Here is a 21462-nt window from a genome sequence, read left to right as displayed (position 1 = left end):
TGCGTATGGAAACAAACCGTACGCTGAGTATGAACTCAGTGGTATTTCTATAAACCGATACTTAAGTCAATAATAAATCATATATCAACGAGCATTGAGAATTCAATCTATTACTCCTAATAGTTCAATCATTTGTTTTTGAAATATAATGCTAAGATCTTGTTAATCACTTTTGTTGAAATGTATACAGTTTCAATGTTTATTCATTATCCGTCGATTTTTCATATTTATTCAGTAATAACTTGTGTTCAGTATCATTCAGACATTCAGTAGTAGTCCATTATTTAGTAACAATTAGTTATTCAGTACTTTTATTTACAATTCATTTGAGTAGTAATATTATTCAACTTTCATTCAATATTATGTACTATCTCATTTCAATAGCAGTCAATATTCTTTGGTAACAACCAATTGATCTTTATCGTTTAGTACCAGTCAGTCAACAGTAATAATCGGTTAATCAGTAATATTCATTTATTCAGTATCAGTCATTTATTCTGTAACAGTTAATTATTTAGCAGTAGACAGTCTTTAATACTTTTCATTACCCCTATTAACATGACTCAAACCTGGACAGATACACGGATCCAACCCACACACAGGGGATAGTATACAGTGTTTCATCAGCCAAAGCTGGAATATACCGTAAGGGTAACAGTAACAGTAGCGGTACACAAAGTACCTCATCGAAACAAATCCGGAACAGTAACAATAACAGTCAGGTATGGAGTACCTATTCGGAACGAATCCGGAACAGTCACAGTAGTCGACACATATAGTGTCTTATCGACACATAGTCAGAATATCCCTAAACACTTCCAATCCTATGGCATGCCATCTATATCCGACTAGCCCGATAAAGTTAATAGGGTATTCAATAAACTTTCAACTTTTCAATTTTATTTGTAATTTAGTTTCAATCCAATTTAATACATTTTTCCATATCAATCCACATGCAAATCTATTTCAATGCAATATACATTTTTCAATTTTCTACTCAATATTCACATATTCTATTCAATATCAATAATCACTAATAATTCATGAATTTTATTCAATTCAATACCATAATAATAATAATACTTACCATTCATATAAATAATAAATTCAACAAATAATTATTAGATTCGGTTTATAGAAATACAAACCTTAATTCTCGAGTTTACTCGATATCCTCGTCCACTTTCTCTTTCCCCTTCTTCGATGACATTTTCGGCTCTACGTTAGCTACAAAAAAATTTACATTCATTCAAAGTCATTAATATCACATTCTTAAGATTTCCATGTAACTTTTCCATAAATTCCAATTTAGTCCTTCCACCATAACCATTCTTTTTCTTCAAAATTAACTTAAGTTTTTATCTTTATACTTGCTTAAAATAAATTCCAACTTTTCGTATTCAACATAAAACTTAAATTCTGAATTTCTTTCAACTTAGTCCTTACTATGTCAAAACTTAACTTTCTCTTTATAATTTAATCATTTTCCCACTTCTAACTTAAATTCCTATCAATAAAACTCATAATTCATCATTTTATTCAACATGAATGATATCTAGAAATCTAATAACCTTCAAAATATCAACTTAATTTCATCAAAACTTTGTTCTAAAACTTCTAAAACATCAAAATTAAGTAAAAAAGGCTTGATTGACTTACCTATTAAAGTTTAAAGCTTCAAAACCTTGATTTTTCCTTTTCTCCCTTTCTTTCTTTCTTTCCTTTCTTTCTCCCCTGTTCTTCTCTGTTTCGTTTTCTTTTTTTTTCTCTTTTTTATTTCTTTCATTTCTTTTATTTCTTTATTTTTATTATTAAACTATTATAATATTTATATTTATACATGTGTATATTTATTGATACACATGTTTTCATTTATGACCTTACACTTGTCATAACCTTTATTTATTTATTTATTAAATATAAAATAATATTAATATAATAAACTTTAATTATTATTATTATTCTACTTATATAATAAGTAAATACACATGTATAATACATGTGTACCATTTATATTTGTACACATTTAACTTATTTTAACCATACATTTGTCACCCTTTTTGGCTTATTTGCCTATTTAGTCCCTTCACTTTTCTTTATTCTATAATTAAACTTTTATTCTTTATTCAATTTAATCCTTATACTTAATTATTCTTAATTAAGGTAAATTCTCTTAATTAAGCTTTAATTGATTATTCATTTAACTTCGTAAATATTTTTAAATAAATATTTACTAATCTACTTTTTAGAAATAAAGACCCAAAAATACACTTTTCCGGCATCGGTAAATTTCGGGTCATTACATTGATTATGTCTTAAATTAGTGGTAGAAATAGATAGATCTTGTTACAAGGATTTTAAAAACATAAAAATCATTAAAAATGGGGCTAGATTGACTTACAATCAAGAATGGAAGCTTGAAAAACCCTAGCTATGATTTCTCCTTGTAAAATTTGGCCATGAGAAGAAGATAGGCAAAAGTTGGCTTTTAATTTGGCTTTTTAATTCATTTAATTACCAAATTACTAAAATGCCCTTAATGAAAAATTTTAGAAACATACCTAACTATGTCCATTTTTGTCCACTAACTTAACCAATGGTCTAATTTCCATTTAAGGACCTCCAATTTAAAATTTCATAACAATTGGACACCTTTACATGTAGAACTCAACTTTTGTACTTTTTACAATTACAATTTAGTCCTTTTGACTAAATTGAGTGCCGAAACGTCAAAATTTTCGAACGAAATTTTCACAAAATCATTTCATAAAATTGTATGCCATAAAAATATAATAAAAATAAAATTTTTTACTTCGAATTTTTGGCCCCGAAACCACTGTTTCGACTAGACCTAAAATCAGGCTGTTATACACCAAGTATGAACCCACAACAAACGAGCTTTATACGAAGTATGAACCCAAAGTCGAACAAGGTGCGGTTTTAGCTTGGCGTAAACTCAACAAGCTCCTTCTCTTCCCTCAAGTTGCCTCGGTCGTTATCCCAACAGCTGCTTATTGCAGCGGCCAAGTATAACGAGACAGCTGTTAGTAATGTAAAGAAAAGGTAAAGGTTGCCTCCTATTGGCCTTTGGTCCGTACTGAGAAGATCGCTAAGGTGTTTGGTGAGCAGACGACTGAAATGGAGCCATTGGTATCTGAGAGTTGATCTGCTTTGAATCTTGTTTATATAGGTTATGACCTGTGAAGATAATCTGGACCTATTTTATGTTTTTACTTGTGACTGTCTCTTGTGATGGATGGAACAATGGGTCTTAGTTATCGTGTTTGTTTTTGTTGTATTTTATTTTTTTTGAAATAAATTTGTTTTTGATGGAAATTGTTTATATTTTATATTCTGGGGTTTGAGTCTGCAAATTTGTTTTTAATTTGATCAATTTAGTTTGACTTGCTTGAATAGATGCTTCCTTTTGATTTGTTTTGAAGCCTCTTCATATATATGTTGTGAAATTTATTTGTTGTTAATGTTAAAATGACTACAGATGCTATTCCTTGAATCAAACGACTACAGACTTTCTTTTTTACAGTCTATTCTTCTTCTTCTTCTTCTTCTTCTTCTCTGTTATTAAGGTTTTTTTTTTTCAATTTCTTCTTAAATTGGGTGGGTTTCCACTGTGGACATCCAACGTGGTAAGTTAACTGGCCACATCAGCTAGTTAACTTGCCACATCAGTGGTTCTGTTTAAGACACTAACGGAAACTGTTAATCAATGACTGTTTTGTCACATTTTTATAACGTTAATGACTGTTTTGTTATTTTTCAAAAGTTGGGTGATTGAAATGAAAGCTAGGCAACTATTTTGTTCGCTACCCCAAAGTTGAGTGACTGTTGGTATAATTTACCCCAAAAATAAACAATTAAGAAAGATTTTGAAAAAAATGTAAAATCTTAAGTTTCGATAAAGATGCATTTCTTTTATTTCAGATCATCTGGGTTTAGTTTGGATTTTTCTATTCTCTATTATCAAATTTCAATTTTTTTTCTTTGATCCAACAACTTCAAAACTCACCCTTTTTTCTTTTTTGTTAGAACGCCTTACTCTAGAAAAGATAGCTTACATTAGGATTTCATCTTCTGTAAAAACTTAAACTTCTTGAATTTTTTTTAAAAAAAAGTCTATTAAGCTTTTATAATTTTTTTACGCTGAATTGAGCTGTTTGGTATAATATTTCAATTAATTAATTTTTTTATGACAGTTAACTACCTTTTCACTACAAACAAAATAATTTTACTAACACTTTATTTGATTGAATTTTGATTCAAAAGACAAAAATTACAGAATTGAACTATCTCACTCGAAACACTTTTTACAAGATTATGCGATACAATTGAATCGACTAAACTTTTGTGGAATAAATATGCAACCGCATGTGAACCTTTCGATATCATTTTATTCAATGTTTACTCAATTATTCTTTTACTCGCAAAATGCAATATAGGCGTTAGGCTCAACAATAATGATTTCCCCATATACCAAAATTTGTGGTCACTCCACCATTAGTAGGAGATGTAAGAATTGAATAATGAATACTTTTTTTAGATTATTTTCCTCACATGACATATCATAGTTGTCACACATTTCAAAAATTAATATTATTTCAGTAAAAATCATTAAAAATATATTAAAAAGCCAGAAAAAAAAGAGAAAATTATAAATGACAATGAATTATGTAAAATGGTTTCTCCATTGGTTGTTGTGGAGTTACAAGTGTAAAAAAAAAATCACCATCAAAATTATGGTAATTATATCATTTCGGCTTTAAATGGATATTAAATAATTTAAATTATATTTGAATTAAAATTTCGGTGTTTCGACTTATATCAATACGTATTGTGAGTATGATAGGTTATCTCTTAGGGCAAGTCCATCTCATTTTGAAATTTGGTGGTTGATTCATAGCTCTCACTGGAAGATCAATAGACGTGGAAGTGTTTGTGTTGATTTAAATTAAAAGATAAGTGGTGCAAGCAAAGCAAGTGCAAGGGTTTCTAATGGGTCAACCTTTTCGGGCGCAATGTATAATCAGTGGGCAAAGCGTGGAGTGGTGGGGGCTGGCTAGCTTGATTTCACTGGATTGGAGGTTGTTGATTAAATGTACACAAGCATGCCTCGTGTGGTACCATCCATCTCTGAATGCTTTCAAGTCTTTGCTTCAACTTTTGGAACCTCATTGACTGGGGATTTTCATCACTCTGCAATTGTATAAAACTCCTCATCACAACAATATATACAACCGAATAGAAAGACATAAATGAATAACCCCTGAACATTACTCTACATACCCATGTCTGGTACAGATATACACTCCGCTATCCACTCCTCATTCTAAAACTTAAAAAATAAAACAAAATGTTCTCCTTGGGGGGATGGGACACTGTGAGACCAACTTTATTTAAAAGAAAAAAAAAGGTGATAATCCAAATAAATAGTTTGGAGATTATCAAGGCCATACATGAAAGTATTTCGAGTACTTTGGATTCTGCTTTAATCATACGAATTCACCATATATTGTTTCAAAAAAATCAATAGATATTAAAATACATTCCTAAAGAATATAATTAATGTATGGACTACTTAACTAAGTTAGCCTTTGTAAAAAAAGGAGGGCTTACAAATGTTTGAACTCCCCCTACAAAAGTCTTAGAATTTTTTGAAGCAGACATGGAAAAGGATGTTTTTATCTTTAGGTCATTTCCAATGTAATTCAGTACAATAGTTTTTATATTATTAAAAAAAATCATTAAAAACATTATATTTATGTAAAATAAATTATTTTTAAAAAAAGAAAAAAATCTTACAACCAAGTGTGGATAACGTTGATCGCAGATGCAACGTGAAATTTCGCTCAGAAAAAAATGTTGTCTACAGCTGCTGTAATTTAGAGGCACATGGTTGGTCAAAGTGCTAGGGTGCAATGGAATTTTGGGGAAAAAGAAAGGGTAGCTTGGTAATGTAAGGCGAAAATTTTTGAAATGACGAAATTGAAGAAATTTCCCACCTAAATTTAAGCGCCACTTACTTTTCCGGCATTTAAAACGACTGCATAATAAATGCTTGCGCCCGCAGTTTGACACTTCCCTTTAGTCGGTAACCCATTCTCTATATCATCTATCATTTCCTTGTTTCTACTGTTTCCTCGCTTTCCGGCTTCACATCCTTCTCAAGTCACTCTCTTTTTCTTCCTATCACTTCCCCTCCCCCCCCCCTTTTTTTTAAATTTAAATTTGTTGACCTGGATAATTTATTTGACTAAATCTAATAAGCGTTTAGCAATATGAAGTTTTACTACTGTTTATTAGTTTCTTTTGTTTTTCCTTGTATTAATTTAAAAATAAGTGTGGATGTTTGTTTGTTTTTGTTTATAAGGTGAACAGAGATGGCAGGAAAAGGTGGAAAGGGGCTTTTGGCGGCAAAAACAACCGCCGCTAACAAGGACAAGGACAAGGACAAGGACAAGGACAAAGATAAGGACAAGAAGCGCCCGGTTTCTCGTTCATCTCGTGCCGAAATTCAGGTATTTCTCATGTTACAACCAGTTGGTTTTACGCCGAAATACTATTCTTTTCTTTGCATTTTTAATTATACATGCTCAGTGTCTGTGGGTGTTTTGGTCCATGATTTATGTAAAAAAAAAGCCCTAGAAAAAGGACTAAATCTGAGGTGTTTCTCCTACAAGTAAAACAAAGAAAATATTTAATTCTAGGAGATTGTTGTAAATAGTTTTTGTTTTTTTCTCTTTGCCGGTTTGTTTGGATCCTTAGTTTCTTCTTGAGGAAAAATCTTAGATCTTTGATTTTTTTTTCCCGAGTCTAATATGAAATAGTTTCTTCACGTTTAGATAGTAAACGCATGCCTGAAAAAAATCTAAACTACTTGCCGTTGAAGATTAAGACATTCGCAAGCTGTTCATCTTTTGGGTGCTAAAACACGGTGTTTCTTTGACATGGTCGTTAAAGGTCAAATTTGATACCAAAGTTGTTGGGGTGTTTTTTTTTTTCTAGAGTTCTTCCACGGTACAACGACCTTTTTCCTTGGTGCTTTTTGACACTTGATTTTGTACGCAATTGGAGATTTTTGTTAGAACATTTCTTTCTGTTGTGGGTATTTTTGGATGCTAAAAAAAGCAATGATGATTTTTTTTTTTGGTGATATGGATCTTCAATGATTTTTATCTTGAACATGGGGCATGTAAACCTATAATTGTTGTTTACATAGTTAATAAGTTAGATTTATATAATCGTAGTCTTTGATGTTTCCCTGGAGTGGCGAGACCATGTAAAACAAAACATATTACTCGGTTGCTGTATTTAGCATTAAATAGGAAGGTTTTTCTGTCAAGCGTTTCATTTTTCCTTTTGATGTTAGTTTCCAGTGGGCCGAATCCACCGTCACCTAAAGACTAGGACTTCCGCGAATGGGAGAGTTGGTGCCACAGCTGCTGTTTACTTGGCCTCCATCCTTGAGTACCTAACTGCAGAGGTTCTTGAATTGGCTGGGAATGCAAGCAAGGATCTGAAAGTGAAGAGAATCACCCCAAGGCATCTGCAGCTTGCTATTAGGGGTGATGAAGAGCTTGACACCCTTATCAAGGGTACTATTGCTGGAGGTGGTGTCATCCCTCACATTCACAAGTCCCTTATCAATAAAACCACCAAGGATTAGAATGTTTGAGTTTAACTTAGATTATTTGACTTTTGAGTACTTTTAATCTATTATGTTTTATTGTAGGGTTCATTTAATATGTCATATCTGCTCTATAACTCAGTATATATGTTGTAACTCTGTAGGAGCTTTGGGATCTTTGTTTGTTGGATCGTTTTTAACCTTGTTTCCCTATATATTGTATCATATTCTAGCTGTGAAGTTTATTATTTGTTTGCTTTTGGCTCAACTTTAGCCACATGCATAGTGCTGTTTGGTCACTCGAGTTTGTCTCAAATATTTCAAGCTCAACCATTTCTTGAGATTCAAAGGAGCATAAGTTCAACAGAGTTCCAAATATATACTCTCTTAAAATCCCTTTCATAGATAAAGAAATGATAATACCATAGACTGAGGTTGGGAGTCTTTTGTCATTCGTCCCTCTTTAAATTTGTAACAATAGTAACGAAGCCTAATATTTTTAATTTAAGTTCTACGTTAAGTTTAGGAACTCCAAATATCTAGGAAGTTGTGTTTAAGGTGTAGGCTAAAATATAATTGTTGAAGCTCAACGCATTGGATATTGGGGGACTAACTGTTTCAACAAGTGCTTTATCTCATTTTGTATGCCTCCAATCTATTTTGCCAATGATAGATGATGATGTTTCTTTGCCTATTTCTATGATATAGCTAAGTACGCTCCTCCTGCCCACTGAGATCAACCAACCTTGACTCCACGCAGTATTATTGAGGATAGCGTTCCCAATACACATGGACAGTTGCGAAAGTTGCGGGGGAGATAGCTTGGCCCAGTGATAAGATGGTCAACCATGTGAAAAAATGGGCCACAAGGCTTACAATAGAAAAAGATGACCCACCACCTAAACAGGGAAACTATATCTCTTTCCTTATCGCAACCGGCATTGCCCAACAAAACAGTGTCAAATAAAGAAAACAACGGAAAAATGATAAATGACCTAAATGACAGGCTCTGCCATCACATTTATTTCGTTTTCATCTTCAAGACAGAAAACAATGAGACAGCTAGTTTTGGTAACAGGTGATTGGACATTATTCAGCATACCCACAAAGAACATACACAGCTATAAATTTTAACACCTAAAAACTTGTGACTGTAACCATGGTGATTTAATGATGCGTGTGAGCCATTGACAGCACGCCTGCTATAATTGCCGTACTTGGGAAAAAAGGCCATTGAAACTTAACTTGTTTGTACATAATCTTCATCTTCCTCTTGGATCACACAGTCAATTTCTTTGAGAGAGTTAATGAAAGGGGGACAGAGAGTATAAGAAAGTTAGTATATTGTGTTCTGTTTTTTTCTTTTAACAGTTGGCTGGCTGTAGTCCCATTTGTAAGAAAAAGAGACAAAGAAGTAGGGTGATGATGTCCCTCAGATGGTAACCTTAACATCAAGTCCCTCCGACACCACAGAACATAAAAATTTACTCCATGTTCTTCTTTCTTTTAATTATTATTATTTTTACAGTTGGTTGTAGTCCCCATTAAGGAAAAAGAGTTATAGGCAATGGCCCTTGAATGGTAAAGTAAACCTCCAGTCTTTCATTGAGAGAGACAGGCCCCCTTGCGTCTCTGTTGAAACTCTCAAAAAAATGAAACCACTATTTCGTTAATGTAAGCCAAAATACATGAGTCACTTGAACCCTTTTCAACGCATTACAAATATGTAATTTTATCAGTTTTCTCAATTTTAAAGATGCTAAGCTATCATATATATATATATATATAAAACCTTTAGTTTAAGTGAACTGCAATGAATCAGATATCTAAGCATAAGATACGAAAAAGTGAAACAATTTTTTTTTCCAAAGCTTCTTCATCGAATTCAAACCCAAGGATACCTACTGTACTGGCAATTTTATAAGCTAAGAGAGAGAGAGAGCCCATGGTATTGCTTAAACCCAGACTGACACCATCGTAAAAGATCTCTCAACCCATAACACAGTGAAAAAAAGTACTATCAAGAACGTGTGTGCGAAGAACAACTATTAGGATATAAATCGTTATTTAATGCGAAACACAATTTGATGAGGGTATCCTTTTAGATTAATTTAATACTGAAATGTAATATTTTTTGAATTTATAATATATAATACTAAATAAATAAGGAATAATATTTGATATATTAGAGTTTTAGACTCGACCAAGAATAAAATTAAAAAGTTGATAACTGTTTTTATAAGAGTATAATAAAATATTTTAAAAAATAGATATTAACTTTTTTAATTTGTGTACCAAATACCAACCCAATAAATAAAATTTAATTTGAAGTTGTGAATCAATATATTTTATTTAACAATTTTAAGTAACAAATATCTCGTATATCAATGAGCAGTATAGGTGAACCCTTCATTATATATTTATTTCACTTATTCATGCGTAAGAGAAGATATTATTATGTCTATATCTCATCTACTCCAACGCACCATATTAAGGATATCATATTGCAATGCTCGACATTGTTCTTTCATACTCGTCTCCAAGGCGCCATATTTCATGGTTGCCCTTAAAATGTTTTGTTTCACCTCTTCAAACATGTTTCACCAAACTTGCCTCAAAAGCTCGCATCTTTAAGACTGTTACACCGAATTTGTCCAATTTTTTCCCAAGACACTACCATTAGATCCTAATGAAGCACTTATCCTCCGCAGTCACCTTAAGGTATCATTCCATTAGGGCAACACCAAAGCTCCCTTCTATCATAAGAGGCTCATTTTCAGAAAAAAACTCTCTAAGATTTGAAATCATTATTTCTAGTGACCTTTTGTATTTTATAGTGCAAACAGTGATATCAAGCTATCGCATATTTTGTGTTGTAACAAAATTCTATGTTTATAGAATGATTTGTTTGACTAAATAGAATTGTTAGAATTGTCTGAGAACTAAATAAAAAGGGTCACTACAAATTACAAAAGCAATTCTGGTACAAGTCACGGATTCTCATTCCCAGCGGCCATCGCTTTGCCCATGATATATATACGTCCAGTTCACGTCTTTATATAAAATACTCATTCATGAACAGTATTGGTGAGAAATTGTAACAATTTTTTAAATGCACTCATTTAATGCAAGTAGTATAATTATCCGCCATGTTTCTAAACCTTGCTTAAATTCTAAAAACAATGACCCTTTTTTGTAATCACTGTCACATCTCTATGGTTATGTTAAAATAGGCAACGTAACAACGCTTTTGATAGCTCGTGCTTTGACATTGACAACAACTTTTTCCATCGTGGACACGAATATTAACCCACCCTTTTTTTACAGCTTGCAAAAGCGATCATTAGCTATGCCTGGACTTCAGGTAAAATGAAAGATTAGAAGAAAAAAGGGGGGTCAATATAAATATAATTAGAATGAAAAAAAAAAAAAGAAAGGGAAAAGAGCAGGGATCTAAAAGTAAGTGCGGGAAGAATAATATAAAGGGCACTCTCTTTTTCATCAAGTCGCTATCAGAACACCAACTTCCTACGAGGTGCTGGGATGTTATTACTTTTTTCAGCCAATGCCGCGAGATCTCGGATAGTTTCACTGATTAGGTCTCTAAATATGAGGCGTTCGATGTCCAAGATTGCTTCCGACATCTGAATGGGGCAACCATCCCAACCATTAATGGCATCCCCAGCAAGGTCCTTTCTTAAGACACCACAAATGTCCTCAAACATGTCATCCGAGGAGTCCCTTTCCCGAATCTTTTGGAATTCGGACCAAATTTGTTGCAGTGATGTCTCCCCAGTCACAACCTTCCATGGCGGTAATTGCTTCTTTCGGTTCAGAATTTCGTTGATGGTGTCAAATATCAGCTTCCTTTGGAGCCTAGACACTTTAGAGGTGTCTTTGCCCTTCACATACTGTTGCTTCTCAAGCACCAAAAAGACATCAGATTCATCATGCATGTAATTGGCTGCTCTGAGGACATCGGAAATGTAGATAAAATCACAATCATCAGACTTTGATTCAACGGATGGGATTGCAGGACTCCACATTTCATCTTCTGATTCAACAAGTTGATCTGATGATTTCAAACAAAAATGTTAAAATCTCAGTTCAGGTTGATCGAAAATTAGCGCAATCCCAAAAATAGTTATGGGGGGTTTTTTTTAGTTCTCGATTGATGGAGAAACAAAGTCAACATCAGTACGGAATATGACAGTAACAATGGCTTAAAACATACTGACAGAAGATAATGCATCCAATACAAAAAATGAAAAAGACTAAATTCATCGTCGCTTTCACTCTATTTCCCATATGCACATAGTTTAACAATTTAACAGAGAAGGGGGACCATTTTCCTACAATTACCAAAGGCAGCATGGGATGCTCTAAAATCTTATGGCCTCCAACGGCCATCTGTCAGCCAACGTTCGGCATAGATTATTCTTTTCTCTTTGGCTTAGAGGGAAAAATGTACGGGGAATTTAAACTTTTTCTCACATCAGGTAAATTTTGTTTTGCAGAAAACGGAAGAAGTTTTCAGTCACTTTTTCTTATTATATAGCTGCAGTTCTTCATTTTACTGTTTTTGAGTTTGACCCACAATGTTGGCCACGTCCTTTAACCCAGGCCCTTTTCCCTCGATCACTATCAAACTGAAGAATCCCACGTGAATTTACCGCCAAACCCATTTAGATTCTCTTTTCCGCCGGTTAATCAGCCGGAAGAGGGAACGGTTTGACTAATCATGAATTAATTAAACAAATAAAAAGGCCTTAAGGATACGACAATAAGAAAAGCTTCAAGCTATTGAAGGAGACTCTGTTTGACTAATCAGCAAAGTCAGGCCTAGAGCAAAACTATAGCAGTCCATACGTCACCATAGTCAAATGCAAAATCTAGCGAATCACAATCAGTTAGTAGACTTCTTTCCTTTCTCATAAAAGATTTAGTATGTGCCCAAAAATATAATTTAAAAAAAAAAAACTAGCAGTAGTTTTTTCTTTTTCTCGTACCTTTGAAATCTATGCTCCGTTTCATAACAGGGGAGGGAGACGATTCCTCTTTGTAGAACGAGGAATCAAGTACGGAGACCGGGCTCGGCTGCAACTCGGTCGTAGCAGCCGTCATCTCCGCAATGCTGTGAAGCAACTTATCACATCTTTCCAAAAGGGTCCCCCCATCCTTGTAGTCCTCCACCTTCGACCTCTGTAACACTCAAAATGCCATAACAATAAATTACTGGTTTAAATGAAATAGGATCGTTAAGCAAAACTAAATAATCAATGAAATTTAGTTATTGACCTGATTTTTTACCTCCGTATCAGTTTGAGAAGAAGTGCTAATGCTACTCTCTGAAACAGTAGATGTTTGATCCTCCGCTGGAATAAATACCTTCTCTTCTTTATCATAAATCTCAGCCGTTGGTTTCGTATTTCTGGGTAATCTATTCGTCGTCTGTTCTAATCCGGTTCTTCTCACATTTAACCGGGGCGACTGAACCGGAGAGACTCTTTTCTGCTCTACATTTCCATTTCCATTCCCTCTCCTATGAATTTCAACATTCAGTGGCCTTCTGTTGGGACTCCTAACGCCACACTCATTCCTACCCGGAGAAATCGAACCCTTACCTCTGCTTTGGCTCCGAATATTCCGTTCAATCTCCGGCCGATCACGTCTTGGGCTCATAGTCGGCGGTGAGTCAATATTCAAGTTCCGGCGAGGTCCAGGTCTTGATCGATAATTTGAAGGAGGCGAATCTTTGGCAATACTTCTGGCCGTGGAAGCCGGTGATCTTCCCGGTTTGATTACGACGATTGGAGATTGTTCATGTTGATAAACGAAGTTTCTATTATTCTTTTGGTTTGGAGATTTCTTACTGTGTAAAAGGCCTTTGAGTTGCAAAGCTTCAAGGATTTGTTTGAGTGTCTCAAGATCTTTCGATGGCTCGTCTATTCCTCTGAGCTTAAGACGTTTCTCAATCTCTCTGTAGACGTTAACGGGCTGTTTTCTCTCGGGGAAGAAATCAGCTGAGTCGTAGAAGCATTTCCTTTGGTCCAAACCTCGAATTGGAGCTTTTACCGATTCAGCTCTCGCATTTCTTAAGCCATCTGGCCTGTTGATAATTACACGATCTTGTTTGGCTCCATTTTCCCTTACGACATTGCTCGAAACTCCTCCGTTTTGGAAATTTGGTTGTTGGCTTTGTTTTAAGTGGAAATTAACTCCGTCAATGAAACGATACTGAAACAGATCTCGACCTCTAGCTTCCGACGCGGATCTTCGGAGCTGAGCTTTTCCGTTCGGTTCGGGATTCGAATCCGGTATCGGTTCCAGTCCCATGAGCCTTGCAATTACGCTTGGTGACCGCCGTTGTTTATCGCTATCATCCACCTCATCTTCGCATTGGTTCGCAGATAATATGGAGGCATTCGTACGGATCTCTCGGGGCTTAAGGCTTCCTTTGGCGTCAACGACGGCTCTGCTATCCAGAGAAAGCCTCGGAGCTTCCTTGGAGAATTTCCATGGCGACCTCGCGCTAACTTCTTTGTACTCGAAAACGGGAAGGGGGAGAGGTGACTTGCTCTGATTACCAGTAGGCGTGAAAAGTTCCGATGCCGGATATCGGAGCTCCGATGTAACCGGAGATTGCTTCGAACGGTCTGGTGACGCTGCTGCTCGACCTTGTGGCTGCTTCTCTAGTTCTCTCGATATTGCTGGTGTCTCAACGGTCTTCACTTGCTCCGTTTTCTTTTCACTCGCCTGAAACAAGTTTAGCAAAAAGTCGATAAAACAATACGAACCAACGTAAAAAAAAGGAAGAAAAAAAAGACGGAAATCAGAAAATAAAAACCAACCGGCGTTTCCATGGGAGGGAGGCGCTTAGGGGAGTAAAGACGTTTGCCAGAAAGAAGCTGGTGACGATCAAAGATCTGAAGGAAACCAGCCATGCATCCCATTTGTTTCCCTATTTGCTTCTCAAGATTCTGCTCTGGCACTACACCCGTCATCATCTTTCCTTTCTTTTTCTTTTTAAGAAAAAAAAAACTATTCACCCTAGTATTTAACTCAATAATCCCCTTCTTCCTTACAAGTTAACCTTCTGTTTAGACTTCCATCGTCGAATATCTCAGCATGATTGATTGCCTGTTTCTTTCTCCCCTTGTCTGTGGGCGAGAGAGGGTTTGAGACAGCAGCCTCTATCGCATCTCCCGCTTTTCTGGTCTTTAAAAGGGTGGTCGAAGTTAAGGAAAGGAGCAGTGTGGGTGTGGGGGCAAAGTGCATACGGACGTTACTTGCCCTTGCCCTTACCTTTTCATACAATGCCAAATTAGTACATTGTTATTTTATTAAGTATTTTAGGGGTTCGAGAGACTTGAGTTGCGGGAAAAGGTCGAATTGTTTTGATATATTGGCGTAAAAAGAACCGGGCCAATTATATATTTCGATTTTCATTTAAATTTTGGAAAGGGTATTGGGCGGGTTTGGAAATTACGAAGTGAGGTAAGCATCCGGAGGCAATGCTTTGCTCTAGAGTGTCAACCTCGGCTACGCTTTCCCCTTTGCTTAATGTTAAGCGTTCTATATTATACTTCAATTTATTATGGCACTGTGCCAAAATATCTTTATTTTTATAATTAAGTTATTACCATTTACTTGAGATATTAATTTAGTAATGTATACTTATGATAAACCCATCTTGTAGATTACAAATTTAATTTGAGAAAAACAAAGCTAAAATTAAGTAAAAAAGATCATTTAAAAGAGGAAGAAGTATGAGAAAGCTCAACTCTTGCTATTGTCTAAACACTACATGACCCACATCATTTTCGAAAAAAGAGTTTTTATCATCACCTCTTAATCCAATTCATATCCACCTAATCTGCTTAAATTAATTTTAACAATATTCTCAACTAACATGAATCACTTTATCATTACACATAAAATAAAGAGCTCAATGAAGGCTTATTTTCATTCAACCTCCCTCTTTAAATATCTTCTCCCAACATTGAGCTAGAAACGAAGGATATAAAATCTACACTTTATTAAAAACTCAATTTTTTCATACCACCATCCTAATGATTCTCCATACCATATATGTAAAGCACTTTCATTTCAACATCTCTCTACTTGAGAATCACTTAATACCATTAAACATTTTGCGTAACTTAATTGGTAATAATAATATATATTGATATTCTTATAGATATGAATTTACTTACTTTTTTTTGTCAAAGTATTTACTAAATAAAGTTTTTTTTATAGTTTTATTAATGAATTATTTCGTGTTTCACTTAATAAATATATTATGACAACTTATGTTTATAAAGTCTATGGACAATATTTTAAAGAAAATACTTTTTTTAATATTCATTTAAAATGTAATTTATATTTGGCATTGGAATGACAGGAGCTGGTTTAATTGCAATCATAAATATTGAACTTTATCTTCAACTAGGAAAAAAAGGATTTTGACGTTATAAAGTAAATAATATTTAAAAAAAGAAGAAGAGAGGAAATTTGTGTGATTAGAACTGGCATAATAAATAGAATGGCAGTTTGTTTTACATTGCATTTCTTTATAGTTAACAGAAATATTTGTGTTGTACTTTCTCTGCAAGTACTATACCAAGGCTCACCTTAGTAATTGCTTTAATTGTTACTTTTAAAAGCACAAAATATATATACATAAGTAAAATTATACTATATATTTACTATGAAAAATGTAAAAAAAAATTACTTGCCGTCTTAAGCTAAAGATTGTTCTTTAAATTGGTATTAAATTAATAATAATCTCATGCCTTCATTAATATTGTAATGATCAGGTAGGGCAGTTGGACTGCATATGAATCAATTAAAAGCCGTCCAAATGGAGAGATGGATAAGGGAAAGAAGCTATTAACGTACATCACGAGCCCCAACACTTGGTGTTATATAGATATACGTATGTATACACATTTGAGATGGAAGCAGTATCAGTCCAAGAAAAAGAATGGGTTTACCAATGCAGACAAAAGAGCTTATAAATACGCATATAGTTAAAGTTCAGGGCAGCCTGTGAGTAATGGAAAAATAAGTATTCAGTTAAAAGTTCAATTATTTGTATTTATTTTGAAGGGTTATTAGTAAAAAGTGATTAACGTAAAGAATAAAGTTTTGGGTTTGGATGGAAAAAATATTATATTGATGGGAGAACATTATTTCATGTAAAGATTTAATTTTACTCGATTTCAGATTTAATTAGAGTTATATTGGGTCATAGACAATATTTATATATAATTTTGGTTTGTGAGTGTAACAGGATGGCTGATCCATCTAGATTGATGCACATTTAGGTAAATGAGTTTCATTAATTAATTAATACTGGGTTTTTCAAGTTGGTATGAATAAACAATATATTGGTGGTAACGGTAAACAATTACTTCAACAAGGAAGGACCGATAGCTGAAACGAATGACTTAAGCTTTACACTTTCCATTGCTTGTGCTGCTAGTTTATGGGTCAATGATTTTTTGTGCATCTCTTCTTGGTTTTGACGAATAATCTCAATGGAGGAGAGCTCGAAATGTTAAGCTTTCCAATTTTGAGGATCCTATGTAGTAGGAGTAACCTTGGCCACTACCAACTTTCTTGCTATATCAACGTAAGTGTACTGTTTGTGACTATAATAGGGAAAATTACATTCTTGACTCGTAACCTCCGGTGTTTCTTTCTTGCCTAAACAGACTCACTTTTGTGAAGGCACATTTTTTGTGGTATGGGACAATTTGGCATGTGGACCTAAATTATGAAGATAATGTGGGGTTTCCAAAACTTACAAGAGGGTCAAGCTGAAGCCTTACCACCATGTGACTTGTCTCTACACTATGTAATGAAATTGCAAAAGCCCTATTTCTGGGTTGCTTTGCTCCATGTGAGAGGAGCCTATTCCTCTTTGTACTTGCCTTTAAACTCCAAGCCATATGTATGTACACATGTATATAGGTACTATCCATTATATAATGGAGCTAATATCTCTTTCATGTGTCTTGTCTTTGATCTGAATCTGATACTAATTATTATGTATAAAAAAACTGAAATAAAGCATGCTCAACCTTTATCTTTTACCTTTTATCTAATCTTCTTTTTTCATGTAACCCACATGCATTTCAGATCTGCAGAAACTCTTTATTTAAGCTTTAGCTTTTCATAATTACAATCTCAGACCACTAACTGCAATAGTAAAAAAAGAAGAGAGAAAATCCCAGTAAAAGTGATTAGAAATAGTAAAATAGGCAAAACAGCACAGTTTCCAATTTGAAAAACTCAAAAAGCCCCATGTTCGTTCACCGACCCTCCTCTTCTGTATGCATTCCCAAGTTTTCGAATTTGTTTAAAACTATATTTCACATTCCCCTTTTGCTTCTTATAAGCTATTAAATTCCATAGGGTCAGTGGTTAAGAAAGCCAGGCCACTTTGTCATCAAAAGCTAATCCATGGATTTTTGCCCTTCATCTACATATCACTGCTACGACCTAAAGGAATGCTGGCAATATGTGCATCCTTTATTACAGTAGTGCAGTAAGTTGCTCATATGATCACATCTCTGAAACGGAAAAAGTTTATAACTTGTGTTACTCCAGTTTTTTAATCGAGTAAGTACCAATTGAATTAGCAAAAAAAACCCTTCCAATACATAAAAGTCTCTATTTTGGATACATCATACATACAATGGAGTAAGGGTTGAATTAACAAAAAACCCACTTGGTAAATAGAGCAGATATAATTGAGATGAAAATGAAGTTTACTTGGACAAATAAAATTAGTATGAAATTTCAAAGATAAAAGAGTACCCCAGTGGGATAGCTAAGAGGAATATTCAAAGTTGTCAGGGGAAAATGTGTCTCTATTTATTTATTATTTTGTTATTTATTCTGTGAAATGCCTCCCATATGCTCAGAAAAGGCATAGCGGTGTTGTATTTTAAACTAAAAAAATTGTGGATTGGGGCTAAATGGATTTAGGGAATGCTGAATCAATCATGGAGAGATAGGGCTTCTGATTCCTCCATGGGGTTTTGTAGTTGGACCACTTTTTAACTTTGAAGACTGCAAAATGCTGTGCCCATCCCACATGTACATTACTTTTTTTTTTTTATATATACAAAAATATATTTATATTGTAGCACATTTGGCCTTCAAACTTGGCTGTTTTCTATTTTCATTTCCGGAATTTTCCCTGATATCTTATATAGTTTCATTCTTCAAAACTTTGCATAATCAATTTCTTTTGTCTAAAGTATGACTTGAACATTTTCCTAATAAGGTTGGATGATATGGAAGGTTTTCTTTTTGTTTTCTTCTATCAAGTGAATACTTTAACAAAGTAATACAGAAAGGTAAGGTCTTGTTATGTTAGTCCTTTTATGCATTTTAAAATGCGTTTGTGTTTAGTATATATTTTTGCTTCAAAATGAAGATTTCATACCGTTCGTAAAGCAATTAGATAACATCGTCTCAATAAAATAATTATTTAATTATAGTTTTAAAGAACTAATTCCTCACTTGGATGCCAAGATGAGCAAGAGTCATCCATCCCCAACAATAGTCAAAGTCTCCCAATTATCAAATCAGATAGCCACGTTGTCTTCTTATAACAAGCACATGACTAATATCATTGCCTTCAAAATCAATATGGGTTCTGAAATTGCAGCAAAATTTTACTTTACAAAGCAACGTGCACATGCCTTTTAACGTCTACATGAAATTAGCATGCTTTTCTTCTTCACTATCTTCGCCTTTCATCTCAATTCATGAATTTCTCAAATCCAATTCAAGTCGATTTATATGTGTACTTTTAATTATTTATTTCCCACCAAACTAGTAATTAAAATGCGTTAAGTACTACATGATGTTATAGCTAGCTACTCCACAACCATGAATGCCATGTCATGTTTGGATTCAAAAGCACACCAACCCATTATCTAAATGAAGATTCTATTTAATTTGGTTACAGCAACCTAAAATAAAATGAATTTTATTATTGTATGTCATCTTAAAATAGCATTATTCTTATTTTGGCCACTCTAATTTTTTTGTTATCAATTTAGTTATTCTAATTAAGAGAATTGTTACAATTGATCGCTGAAATTAAAAATTCCGTTAATCCATTAACGATGGATGTGACTTTTTTTATTATTAAAATTAAGGACCTTTTTATAATTAATTCAATTTATTTTTGTTTATTTATAACATTTAGATTTCAATGTTGACATGATCCATATTTGAATCCTCTTTAAGAATAGATAATCCAGTGATCGCGACGATGAACCATGACCATGAGTCCACCTTTTAGTATAACATTGCCAACCGTCCTACCATCACCAACTACCATCATGTTGTAAATAAATCAAAAAAAAATGTTTTAAACTAATCATAAAAAAAATGAATATCATGTTGGCATTCGATTAATTGATAACAAATTCTAACAACTGTCTTTATTAAAATGATTACGTTAAAAATATAAAATAACTAAAATAGAAATGATGAGTATAATTAAAAAAAAAAAGAAAAAAAGAAGAAGCAAGAGACGGGGTGTTCCCATGATTGATAAATTGGGTTCATTCTCCTCATAGAGTAGATTAGGAATAATAATATTTTATGAAATAAATTAAAAACAAGTCATGTCATGTGCCTAAAACAACACAAAAGTGAGCATATTGATGGTAAAATAGATGCTTAACGTAACGGTCTTTTAGGTTATCTGGGTTAAATAATTTTGTTTCCACTTTGCTTGGAAATTAGCGTAGCTCAGTCGCCCAGAAAAAAAGGTTCCCCCCACTTTCACATGCTTTCCTCTCTCAAGGCTGCAATCTGAATGAATTCATTGAATTGAGTTCATTGAAGGAAAATTATTATTATTATTATTATTATTATTATTTAACGGTGATGTTGTTACCACTAAATACTTGCTATGCTAACATAATCCCTATTCCTTTGAAAATTATATTTTATCTTCATTTCAATTATTATAAATTCTGTCAATATTTTTTTAACATACGTAAAGTTAATTATTTTATATAAAAAATTTGGGGGTAGAGTTAAGGTAAATTAGATGTAATAAAATAGTGTAGTCTCCAGTTTTGAGGAATAAATCGGCGAATTAAATTATCTTAGGCTCAGCACAGCAGCCTATGAATAATTAGTATTCAACTTCCTCATTCATTAACAATATTTTATTATTTTAGTACGATTTATGAACTCACCCAACTATACTTCTAAATTGCTCATCCACCTTTTCAGTTGGAAACTGATCCATTTTAATAAATCTTCTGCTTTTTTATTATTATTATTATTACTTAAATAATTAAGGACAAATGCCAAGGCCGATTGTAAAGAAATAACACCTTATCCTCTCTATATTAAATCACTATTTTTCTAATTATCACTTTTCATTCATTTACATATCTAAATTATTATCAATTTACATATCACAGACACGTTATTTTTAAATCAAATTTAGGGATGAACAAAAACTTGAATACGAAGAGTTTTAATTTGATCCGATTTGATTTCTTAGGGTTGGAATTTTTTTATAAAAAAAAATGGATTTTTAAATCCTGACTAGGGATGGCAAGAAAAATTGAATATGAAGGGTTTCGACCCGATCCCATCTATTAAGGTTGGATTTTTTCTTGAAAAATCAAATTTGGGATGAGTCAATTAAATTTTAAAAAGATAGTCAAGTCATGGTTGAATTTAAGGTAAATTCACTCGTCCCGAGATATTTACAAAATATCACTAGTATATATATTAAAATTTTTCTTTTAAAAATAAATACATAAATA

At 33.4% G+C, this 21462-nt stretch overlaps 2 protein-coding genes across 3 annotated transcripts; one reads left to right on the top strand and one right to left on the bottom strand.

Annotated features, from left to right (window-relative positions):
* The first annotated feature begins 6094 nt into the window (after window positions 1-6094).
* On the top strand, window positions 6095-7882 carry LOC108474023 (histone H2A variant 1). The gene is made up of 3 exons (XM_017775893.2): window positions 6095-6183; window positions 6386-6533; window positions 7385-7882. Exons 2-3 carry the CDS (start codon window positions 6396-6398, stop codon window positions 7679-7681), a joined length of 435 nt encoding a protein of 144 aa, XP_017631382.1. The 5' UTR covers window positions 6095-6183; window positions 6386-6395; the 3' UTR covers window positions 7682-7882.
* A 3008-nt stretch (window positions 7883-10890) lies between these two features.
* On the bottom strand, window positions 10891-15199 carry LOC108474022 (protein LONGIFOLIA 1). 2 transcript variants are annotated; one of them, XM_017775892.2, is made up of 4 exons: window positions 14494-15199; window positions 12953-14398; window positions 12652-12844; window positions 10891-11714 (listed from the first exon to the last, which is right to left on the bottom strand). In XM_017775892.2, the coding sequence occupies exons 1-4, from the start codon at window positions 14647-14649 to the stop codon at window positions 11155-11157; spliced, it is 2355 nt and encodes a 784-aa protein (XP_017631381.1). In that variant the 5' UTR covers window positions 14650-15199; the 3' UTR covers window positions 10891-11154. The 2 variants fall into 2 exon arrangements, with proteins under 2 accessions (XP_017631381.1, XP_017631380.1); XM_017775891.2 differs by having other exon boundaries at window positions 12941-14398; window positions 14494-15183.
* Between the last annotated feature and the right edge of the window lie 6263 nt (window positions 15200-21462).

Source organism: Gossypium arboreum, chromosome 11, assembly GCF_025698485.1.
Source record: "Gossypium arboreum isolate Shixiya-1 chromosome 11, ASM2569848v2, whole genome shotgun sequence".
Classification (NCBI taxonomy): Eukaryota; Viridiplantae; Streptophyta; class Magnoliopsida; order Malvales; family Malvaceae; genus Gossypium; species Gossypium arboreum.
Note: the sequence above shows the minus strand (reverse complement) of the source record. Positions and strands in the feature narration are given on the sequence as shown.